This window comes from Octopus bimaculoides, chromosome 8, assembly GCF_046866305.1.
Source record: "Octopus bimaculoides isolate indiv1 chromosome 8, ASM4686630v1, whole genome shotgun sequence".
Taxonomy (NCBI): Eukaryota; Metazoa; Mollusca; class Cephalopoda; order Octopoda; family Octopodidae; genus Octopus; species Octopus bimaculoides.
The window spans coordinates 25,058,683-25,071,182 of NC_142935.1; the positions used below are offsets into that span (position 1 = coordinate 25,058,683).

The 12,500-nt window shown below is 37.7% G+C and overlaps 1 protein-coding gene across 2 annotated transcripts in view; it reads right to left on the reverse strand.

The window, feature by feature from the left end:
* The window catches only part of LOC106878943 (uncharacterized), a 91,270-nt gene extending 78,963 nt beyond the window's left edge, over positions 1 to 12,307 (reverse strand). The window contains exons 1-2 of one of the 2 annotated variants that reach the window (XM_089356191.1): positions 11,969 to 12,298; positions 7,495 to 7,535 (exon numbers count right to left, since the gene is read on the reverse strand). In XM_089356191.1, the coding sequence (XP_089212317.1) occupies positions 7,495 to 7,535; positions 11,969 to 12,016 (89 nt within the window). In that variant the 5' untranslated portion in view covers positions 12,017 to 12,298. Of the gene's footprint in view, positions 1 to 7,494; positions 7,536 to 11,968 lie in introns of both variants that reach the window. The other variant, XM_089356190.1, reaches the window with a different exon arrangement.
* Positions 12,308 to 12,500: the final 193 nt, after the last annotated feature.

Genomic DNA, 12,500 nt, shown 5'->3' on the forward strand with positions numbered 1-12,500 from the left:
AGCGAATTTACAGAAATGGGTGAGTGTAGGATAGAATATCTCGCCATATTTTTCCGATACTTTTCGTTCTGCACACAAATCCGACCGAGCTCACCACTGCCTTTTACTTTTTGGAGCCGATTAAAAAAAAACCAATTCAAGACGCTGGTTTATAGGAACTGTTAAAATAGATCGAATGCCTTGCAGCCCTTTGCGTTCTCTATTCAAATCTGTCCTTGGTTTACTTGTATGATGCACTTAATCTTTCTCCCGGTGAAATACCACCTCCTAGAATTTTGGTTGCCTTTGGCGCAATCCACTTTATCACAATCATATCATGTCACCGCTTTTATCATCATATCTACGTACTACTTTACGAGACCTCGAATCATGGAGGTCTCGTAAAAGGTTAAAGGCGTTTCCTCTCTTTGCGTAAGAAAGATTGAACCTGGTATATAAATAGGTATTTATCGACCCTTGAAGCGATGAAAAGCAAAATTGGGACCTAGATTTCAGAGATCGGGAGCGGAAGCATAAAACAAAGAACCTTCACTATACTTGTTCACCAGTATTATGTACAACACTAACCGCAGTTCTTATTTTTATAAGCAGATATAAACGTGCACGTATTTATAGCAAAAAATATTCCTACATTCTAAATAAGTGAATTTCCATTCTGCTGTGAACTAGATGGCTGTAGAGAAGTAGTAATATAATTAATGTTGTCAGTCATTGTGGTATTGCTGTGCTTATAGTTAATAAGGAAATACAGAGACAAGCGATTCGTTTTTCATAGACACAGTGCTGCAGCTGCTGTTGTTGTTGTTGTTGTTGCTCATGTCACTGTTTATTTTTTTCTTATTTACCCTCAGGACAGCTCTGACCGAACAGACATTTTAAGTGAAGACATTCTAAACATGATTTTGACTCTTCTTCAGGCAAACTGTAAAAATATAGTAAAGTAAGTTTCCTGCACACTAATGTCTCGAGTCTTACGACTCTGGGGCTGATTGTCCGGTTCCCATAGCTTATAAATGACCACGGTCATTTAAACGATCAAGGCTAATTATCTGGTATATAAATGACCAAGATTGATTATCCAGTTATAAATTACCAACATTGATTATCCGGTTTATAAATAACCAACATTGATTATCCGGTTTATAAATGACCAAGGTTGATTATACGGTTTATAAATGACCAAGGTTGATTATCCGGCATATAAATGACCAAGATTGATTGTCCGGTTATAAATGACCAAGGCTGATTATCCGGTTTATAAATGGCCAAGGCTAATTATCGAGCTTGCAAATGATCAATGCTGATTATCCGATTTATAAATTACCAAGATTGATTATTCGGCTTATTAATGACCAAGGTTGACAATCCAGCTTATAAATGACCAAGGTTGATTATCCGGTTTATAAATGACCAAGGTTGATTATCCGGCTTATAAATGACCAAGGTTGATTATCCGGCTTATAAATGACCAAAGTCGGTTATCCGGTTTCTACAGCTTATAAATGACCGAGGTCAAAATATTTCCACATCAACAGGACGCTGCTTCATCACAGGACTACCTATTTACAGATGAGTGGACCGGACTAATGTGAAATGAAGTGTTTCGTTCGAGAACACGACGTATCGTCGTTCCGGTGATCCTGTGTACGACACCCAAACCTCAAGGCCTTCACAGACACGCTGTATTTAAGACAACAGCATCCAAAGCATTCTTTTAAGTACCAGTTGCGTACTTGGGTCGATCTAATCGACTGCTCCCGTTCCCCAAAGAATTTAAGGCCTTGTGCCTAGAGAAGAAAAGACTTTTATAAAAATACTGTACGATATAGGCGTGGGAGAGGCTGTGTGATAAGTAGCTTGCTTACGAACCACATGGTTCCGGGTTCAGTCCCACTACGTGGCATCATGGGCTAGTGTCATCTACTATAGCCTCGGGCCGACCAAAGCCTTGTGAATGGATTTGGTAGACGGCCCGAAGCTATAGTAGAAGACACTCGCTCAAGGTGCCACGCAGTAGGACTGAGCCTGGAACCATGTAGTCAAGAAGTATGCTTCTTACCGCACAGCCACGCTTGCGTCTATTTATGTATAAACAAACATGCACATGCTCGCATAGACAGAGACATATGTGTGTGTATAATATATACAGATACAGGCAAAGTGGTCGAGTCGTTACAGAGAAAGATACGTTGCCTTGCGATATCTGTTTCGCCTTTTTGCGCTTCATACTCACATCACGCAGAAGTCTGGTTTTCCTGGGGTTAGAGTCGACATTTTACCTTCACTCAAATGACTGAACGAGGCAAAAGAATATATATATATATATATATATATATATATATATATATATATATATATATATATATATATATCATAAATATAAGGGATTAGCAATTGAGTTGCTTCTCCAACATACTGAAAATTCAGAAACAGCAGTCAAAGAACTACTGATTCTAAACTACAAATTTTTCTCTAAAATGGATGGCGATATTTATGGCACACTCAATTGCTAATCCCTTATATTTATGATGATAAATGGTCTTACCGATAAAGGTTTATTTCATACTGAACTACTTGGCAAAATTGTTAATTGTTAATTCTATTATTAATTGACGATTCCCTGCCCTCATTTCTTGTATATTTTATATTTGATATCTCTAAGTTGGATGGTTAAACCGTAATCCTTCCACACGGAACAATTTTTCATACGGGACTATTTGTGGCGCACATGGAGTGGATTTCTTTGGGGTGGGATGCCTGAACTCGCTAGCCGATGAATTCGTAAGTGCCTTTCTTATCGTTGATTTTTGGTGTCGCATGGCCAAGGATTACCGTGAATTTTTTTAGAGACACTTTCAAATTTATCAGAATATTTGGGCTGAAGATTGGAATAGTGAAGTTTTCGTTCGCTTAACCATGAAACGATTCGTACCCAATTAACTAAAGGCTTGTTTTATTTGTGCTTTTCCCTCCGGTTTTTTGTTCTATGTGTGCCATAAATATCGCCATCCATTTTAGAGAAAAATTTGTAGTTTAGAATCAGTAGTTCTTTGACTGCTGTTTCTGAATTTTCAGTATGTTGGAGAAGCAACTCAATTGCTAATCCCTTATATTTATGATGATAAATGGTCTTACCGATAAAGGTTTATTTCATACTGAACTACTTGGCAAAATTGTTAATTGTTAATTCTATTATTAATTGACGATTCCCTGCCCTCATTTCTTGTATATTTTATATTTGATATCTCTAAGTTGGATGGTTAAACCGTAATCCTTCCACACGGAACATTTTTTCATACGGGACTATTTGTGGCGCACATGGAGTGGATTTCTTTGGGGTGGGATGCCTGAACTCGCTAGCCAATGAATTCGTAAGTGCCTTTCTTATCGTTGATTTTTGGTGTCGCATGGCCAAGGATTACCGTGAATTTTTTTAGAGACACTTTCAAATTTATCAGAATATTTGGGCTGAAGATTGGAATAGTGAAGTTTTCGTTCGCTTAACCATGAAACGATTCGTACCCAATTAACTAAAGGCTTGTTTTGTTTGTGCTTTTCCCTCCGGTTTTTTGTTCTATGTGTGCCATAAATATCGCCATCCATTTTAGAGAAAAATTTGTAGTTTAGAATCAGTAGTTCTTTGACTGCTGTTTCTGAATTTTCAGTATGTTGGAGAAGCAACTCAATTGCTAATCCCTTATATTTATGATGATAAATGGTCTTACCGATAAAGGTTTATTTCATACTGAACTACTTGGCAAAATTGTTAATTGTTAATTCTATTATTAATTGACGATTCCCTGCCCTCATTTCTTGTATATATATATATATACAGAGAGAGAGAGAGAGAGAGAGAGAGAGATACAGAGAGAGAGAGATGCTTATACATCTTCAATCGTATGTATACATATATATTTATGAGTGCTTGCGAATGAATATAAGGATGTCTTTCTATATTCATGCATGTGTTTGTGTATACGTACGCATGTATGTGCGTGTCTTTGTGTATGCGTGAGAATGTGTGTGTGTGTGTTTCTGCATATGAGTGCGTGCGTACGACAGAAGAGTTCGGCTTTGGTGCTTCTGTTGCCGTTGCTTTGTATTTTACGTTAATGGTGGCGAACGTGTTGGCGTCAGAGTAACATTCGTTATTGTTGCGACTGATGTCGGGGATGATGGCGCGGACGGGTACAAGAGGCGGTTTTAAAAATCTTCCTCTGAACAAGATAAGTATTTTGTCATTCGTACAAGTTTTCTTGACTTATGTTAGGAAGAGATTACCTTCGTCAACAACAGCAACAAAAGAAATATAACGAAGAAGAAGCCCAACCACAATCGTAGAAGCCGAAACGCCAGGAACTAGACCGACAACAACAACGACAACGGCAAAGATGCCGATAGAACGACAAAAGAAGTAGTCTAAGATGTGTTATCTCGATTGCATATCCATCCAGGCGCCTGTACATTGCTGTCTTTCTCTACGCTAATCCACTTCAGTTCACTCGGTGCCCAGCTTCGAGATCAGTAACTTGTAAGTTTGCGATAAATTATTTATTACACACACACACACACACACACACACACACACACACACACACACACACACACACACACACACACACACACACACACACACACTATAATAACGTGTGCATGTATGTGTGTATACATGTTTGCTATTTGTCTCATTTTCTCTCTCTATGTCTGTGTGCATATAAATAAATAAACATATTTATGTACGGGTATATATATATATATATATATATATATATATATATATATATATATATATATATATATATATATATATTCATAGATATATACACACATATATATAGACATATATAAATACATATATATAATATATTATATATATGTGTGTATGTACACACATAGCTACATGTATACATACAAATGTGTGTGTGTGTGTATGTATATATATATATATGCATATGTACATATGTGTATGTGCACGTATGTATTTATGTACGTATGTTTGATGTATACATTGAAATGAAAAGCGTGTGAAACAGTACACTCTTTTTACGCGACTAAAAGCATTTTGCTACTACGATATTTTGAGTACAAAGCTCTTATTCATTTTGAAATGGAGTTAAATTTAAATTCGAATTCCTATTGGTCGAGTAAGACCACGGGAGACACTAGTATTAAAAGAAGAAGACCTGAGATATTGTATAGAAATTTGTATAGATCATAAAATTTAGGAGGATCCTGCCCTGTAATCTTCATCGTCTTATTATTTATTCAGGAACCGTAGGCGGCTGCTGTAAAGAAATTGTCAGGTATCCTGTCAGCTTTTCGAAACTATAATTTTTTTTTAACTGGCATAATGTTATTGTAAATGTTTGAACTCCAATTCATTTGCTTAATCAATACAGCAAGATATATTTAAATTGATATATTGTTTTGATAAAATGCATAAAGGTATGTGAATCAGACGTGTGAATAAAATACGTCGCGATATTACAAATGATCGTAAGTTATAACATACATATATACATACATACATACATACATACATACATATGCACACACACACACGCATACACACACAAACATATACGTTTATGATAATAATGTATGTAATAAAGTATGTATGTATGTATGTATGTATGTATGTATATATACATATACATATACATACATACATACATACATACATACATACACACACACACACACATATATATATATATATATATATAAAGAGAGAGAGAGCGAGAGAAACAGACTGACAGACAAAGATGTACATACATACACGTGTGTTTGTGTGTGTGAGTACTTATATAAATGTATGCATGTGTGTATTTATGTATATATATATATATATATATATATATATATATATATATATATATATATATATAGTTATACATACAAACACACACACATATATATAGTATACTTGATCGGCATATAACAAGCCAGCAGACACTAAAAATCTGTTGTGAGCCATCTTTATCAATGTACCTAAAGAGACCCAGACTGATAGGTCGAAACATATGTTGTACCCAATAAAGGTCTAATACGAAATCCACCTCCTATTAATTAACCCTATTACCTTAACTGCCACTACGAAGTTCCCGAAATAGATCCAACGGAAGTGTACCATCACTGCGGATGAGAACAGGTAGCCTAAGTTGTGTCGGTGCACTACTCACCATGTAAACACACTAAGGGATCTATACTTATTGGCCCAAATTACTTCTTCTTCTTCTTCTTCTTCTTCTTCTTCTTCTTCTTCTTCTTCTTCTTCTTCTTCTTCTTCTTCTTCTTCTTCTTCTTCTTCTTCTTCTTCTTCTTCTTCTTCTTATTATTATTATTATTATTATTATTATTATTATTATACATACAGGGTGCGACGGTTATTTGAGGGCTTTTCGTTTTTAGTTCATTACACCTTCAAATTATTTAATGTATCGTTGTTTTTTTTTTTTTTCCAGATAACCCTTTCAAGATATCATGCTAACTGAAGAAATGAAAAGACATGCACTCATGGTTGCTATACATGCATATCATAGTGATTTAGACCGTCGAAGAGAGTCAGATCACGTTGGTGTAACAATAATATGACCATCAATCATACGGTATTTTATAGTTCTGTGACCGTACTTGATTCCGTAAACTTGTTTTCTGTCCAAGCAGTATGTTTAACCAATGTATTAGACATTATTCTATATGGCTCCATCGTTACACAAACAGTCTATGAAGAAAGATATTTTGAAATTTTTCAAAGCTGCTAATCTACCATATTAATCTAAAACTTTAGTTTAAACCTTCTCTTCTTTGTTGAAAAAACATTTTCCACACTCCTGCCTACTTTTGTTATACATTTGCCCTCACAGTAGTAACAACGTCCACCTTGCTCATTCACTCCAAAATACTTCACCAATATCTTTATTCTCTCACGCGTGAACCCATCTCACCTCACATATTCTTTCACATCACCTACCTAGTGATTACAGTGATGTGAACTCTGAACCATGAGGACACACCGACGCTTCCAAACTCAAAGTATTTGCAAAAAAAAAAAAAAGAAAGAAAGCGAAAATGAAACGTGTTAACGAAACGTATTGGGGATCAACTGGACAGACCATCGGACAAGGGCGTTAATACTTGAGAAAATGAAAAGGAAAAGAAAAATTTAGCCGAATGCCATGAAGAGAAAGCCGCACTATCTGTGCTTGTCAACAGGGCCCAAAACCTCACCACTCACATCGTACGCAAACTTTCTTCCAAATGGTTCGTGTCATTCACTGTTCTCTTTTTACAAGATGGTCTTCATATAATTAATAAATTTTATCTTAAGAAAATCTTTCTTCAAATATTGTTGACTGTTTTAAGTACTTCCTGCAATTTTTTCTAAAAAGTATTATTATTATTATTATTATTATTATTATTATTATTATTATTATTATTATTAGTAGTAGTAGTAGTAGTAGTAGTGGTGGTGGTGGTGGTGGTGGTACTTACTGTTCCTGGCGGCAAATTTCAGCGTACGATGCTTGCACAGCCTACAAATTACAAGCAGAACGAATTTTATTGAAAGTTAGAATTTTCTACGAGTTTATAAGATTTAAGAACCATTTTTATTTATTCCACACCAAAAGTAATGCAATGAAAATCTATCACATTTGCTCATAGTGTTTCATATACATTCACCTATGCATGCATAAACACACACACAAACACACACATATATATATATGTATACACATATATGTATATATAGGTACATACCACTGTTTATTGTGCTGTATCGTCTAGATTTAATGCGTGCAACTAATGGTGGCGACGTGGAAGTGTTCATCTAACTGAACTGGAAATTCTATCTCCTGATAAAGGAAGCCGGTCTAACGGTAATATTTCTATGCTACCATTTACTGGTTGCATATCCATAACATTACGCATTCTATCTGCTGATCACAATTATTACGTATCTCCGAGCTTCCAGGAACAGCTGTCAAGTTAAAAAAAACCCTGTGTGTGTGAGTGTGTGAGTGTGTGCGTGTGTATGTGTTTGCCTGTGTGTCCAAATATTGAAACAAACTATAAATTGCAGCTTCATCCAAGTATCATATTTGTATTGATTCTTATTTGTGGAATAACGAATAGAAGATCTTATACATGTTTTTCTACACGTATAAATACCTATCATGATTTTTAAAATATTTATAGTATTGCCATTGGTATTTATAGTAAGGACGGCGAGGATGGTGACCTGACAGTATCGCTAGCACGCCGGGTGAAATGCTTGGCGGTAGTTCATCTGTCTACACGTCCTGGGTTCAAATTCTACCGAGGTCGGCTTTGCCTTTCATCCTTTCGGGATCGATAAATTAAGTACCATTGAAACACTGGGGGTTAATATAATCAACTACTTCCCTTCTCGCAAATTTCAGGCTTTGTGCTTCTATTACAAAAAATATTAATAGTAAGGTGAAAGCTGGCAGAATCGTTACTGCAGCGGGCAAAATGCCAAGCGGCACTTCGTCCTTCTTTATTCCGGGGTCAATTAAATAAGTACCAGTTGAGAACTAGGGTAACTGTAATCGACTTACTAAACTGATCCGAAATTGCTGCTCATGTGCCAAAATGTGAAACCAATATTAATAGTCAGGCGGAGAATTGGCAGAATTGTTAGAATACCGGACCAAAAGCTTAGCGGCGTTTCGTCCGTCTTTACGTTATGAGTCCAAATTCCGCCAAGGTCGATAAATCAAGTATCAGCTGACCGCTGCGCTCGATGCAATTGACTTCCCCGGAAACCAGAGTTGTTAGAATATCGGACAAAATGCTTTGCTGTGTTTCGTCCGTCTTTACGTTCTGAGTCCAAATTTCGCCAAGGTCGGCTTTCAAGAATGATAAATCAAGTACCAGCTGACGGCTGCGCACGATGTAATTGATTTCCCTGGAAACCAGATTTGCTGGCCTTGTGCCAAAATAAAAGAATATTAATAGTGAATTCTCAACTGCCCTCTTCCTTAATAGTTCATCCCTTTTGCTTATAGCAGAAGTAGTGAGGAATATTAATTGTAGCGAGTTGTAAAATCTTTAAAAGAGATACCAGTAGTAATAATACTAAATATTAAGGTTTGTTGCCACTGCAGCATGGCTGCTCCATACAAAACTACGTTACTACATTTTAACCCCAGAAAAACATCTTTTTCGGTTGGTTAACGACACATAGCCTGTGTCTGATGTATTACGAGTAAGGAAACGAACCACTCCCCTACAGCATGGCAAGGCCAGTAGACCAGTCTGGTTTCTAGGTTTCTACCCGTCCTCAGCACTAGACACCTGCCTGCTAGAGATGGCAGTCGTTCATCCTCATTCGTTATATAAACAAAAAAGCGACAACCAGTCGCTGATCTTGCAACAAGATGAAGTAGTGAATTCTAAAGTCTCTAAAAGAGATTCCATTAGTACTGATACTAAAGAGTAATATTTGATGCCATTTCAGCTTGGTTGTTCCATATTAATAACTATATTCAAAATGTATTTTGTATATTTTAATAAAACACGTGTAAGATGGAATTAAACATATACCAAACTTGTACATTATTAACATTATTTACTTTTGATGTATATTTGTCCTCATCTTGTTTGTTGTTAACACAATGTTTCGAACCTGAGCTCTCATTCCTAAGATATTTTTCGATGGTGTTGTCATCATCATTATTATTATTATTATTATTATTATTATTATTGTTGTTGTTGTTGTTCAGGTAAGTGCTTGGAATCGAACTCATCATCCCTCCATCATCATTATCCTCGCCTCCTCTTCATTATCATCGTCATCACCATCTTCAAAGCTTCTTCTGTTCCTCCACTCTTCTCCTCCATCATCATCATCCTCATCATTGAAATCTTCATCAATGCCCGCCCGTGACCCTTCTCCTCCTGTAGTGCTTCTTCTTCCGCCTCTTCCTCCTTCATCTCTACATCGTCATCATCGCCAATGTCATCATCACTGTCATCATCATCATCTCCAAAACCAACACCACTACCATCAATCACCCGCTTCGCTATCATCACCACCACCACCACCATCATCATCATCATCATCGCTATCATCATCATCATCGGCCTCTTCGACGTCGTCGTCATCGTCGCCATCATCGTCATCGTCATCATCATCATTATCATCATCATCATCATCATCATCATCATCACTACACCATTCTATCACCAGTAATGGTAGTAGTAGTAGTGGTAGTAGTAGTAGTAGTAGTAGTAGTAGTAGCAGCATTAGTACCAGTAGTGATAGTGGTAGTAGTAGTAGTAGTAGTAGTAGTAGTAGTAGTAGTAGTAGTAGTAGCAGCAGTAGTAATAGTAATGATAATGGCAGTAAGTAGTAGTAGTAGTAGCAGCAGCATTAGTAATAGTAATGATGGTAGTAGTAGTAGTAGTAGTAGTAGTAGTAGTAGTAGTAGTAGTAGTAAACCCAGTGAGGCCTTCAAAGCCGAAGAAAAGCAATGACAATAGTGGGAGATTAGATTTTGACAGTGTTGCACTCTTACAGCACAAATGCCTTCATATTGACAGCATAATTACACCATTCTTTGGGGGGAGGTAGGGGCTGGAGCGGCTTGTTGAAGGGGCGGTAGCAGCAGCAGCGGCAGCGGTAGTAGTAGGAGGAGGAGGAAGAGTAGGTAGTGGTGGTGGCGGCGGTGCTGCTGCTTGGTGGTTGTAGTGGCGTTTCGTTTGTCTTGGTGCAGAGGAAATGTTCGAGCTTAAGAATGGTGGCGATGGTTTTACTGAGGCTAGTAGTGGCGGTAGTGGTGGCGGCGGTGGTGGCGGTGGTGGTGGTTATGGTGGTGGTAGTGGTGGTGGTGGTGGTGGTGGTGGTAGTGCTGGTTATGTGGTGGTAGTGGTGGTGGTGATGATGATGATGATGATGGTGGTGATGATGATGATGGTGGTGGTGGTGGTGATGATGATGATGATGATGATGATGATGATGATGATGATGACGACGACGACGACGGCGACGATCATGACGATGATGATGGTACCAGACTTTTAATAGCACTGTCTTACATGAACTCATATACGGAAGTTAGACGTGGTTTACAACGAAGAATGGAGAAAATCGCTTGACTACGATGCAAAGGGCTATAGAAAGAGCGATGCAAGGAATATCATTGCGAGTCTATATCCGAAAATTCGGGAACAGAGGGAAGCGAATGACCAAATCGCAGAATATCGAAAGCATAAGTTCCGCTTGGCTGGACATGTCACAAGGGTCACAGAAAACGGGTGGACCCGTGTTTTTGCTGAGTGATATCCAAGGGATTGGAAAACACCGCTTGGAAGGCCCCCACAACGGTGATAAAATGATTCTCATTTATTCGACCCCGAACGGATGAAATGCAATGTCGACCTCGGCGGAATTTGAACTCAGAACGTAAAGACAGACATGCCGCTAAGCATTTCACCTGGTGTGCTAACGTTTCTTATTTCTTTATTGCCCATAGGGAACAAACAAGGACAGACAAAAGGATTAAGTCGATTATATCGATCACAGTGCGTAACTGGTACTTATCAAATCGACCCCGAAAGGATGAAAGGCAAAGTCGACCTCGGCAGAATTTGAACTCAGAACGTAACAGCAGACGAAATACCGTTAAGCATTTCGCCCGGCGTGCTAACGTTTATGCCAGTTCGCCGCCTTACACCAAAGCGATATTCATTTCTTTATTACCCACAGGGGGCTAAACATAGAGGGGAAAGCATTGACAGACAAAGGGATTAAGTGGATTACATCGACCCTAGTGCCTAACTGGTACTTATTTAAATCGACCTCGAAATGATGAAATACAAAGTCAACCTCAACGGACTTTGAACTCAGAAAGTAAACACAGACGAAATACTGCAAAGCATTTCGCCCAGCGGGCAACATTGACAACGAATAAACAGTAAACATTTCATGTCCTCCACTTACATACATATCAATGGTTCTGTGTTTCTTTGGTCGATTTCTCTTTTCCATACTCTTATGTTTTCCCTTTGCTAATTTAACATGTTTTAATACGAACTTCCTTGTCGTTCTGTTATTCTACTCCTCTGAAATATGTAACACTTTATTGTATTATGGGTGTATAGACGTGTGTTTCTGGCTTCCAATTTTCGTATTTCGCAGATTTTGTCTTTTCTGATAGAGCCGTTAGTTACGTTGTTGCATTTGCAGTTTCTGCTTTGCTTTACATATATTGTGTTATCAATTGAATCACCATAGCGACACCAACTCCTCGTGAAAAGGTGATGACTTGATAATGAATGTTTGTTTACACAACACACACGAGCGCACGCACACACGCACACACGCACGCATACATACTCACTCTCAAATGCACACATACACACACATACGTATATGTGATATTTATGGATTATCGGGCGTTTCTTTTTCTCTTTCAAATGAACGCTCATGATATGTGTTGTTTTTTTAAAGCGCAGACAGTATTGGAAATGTG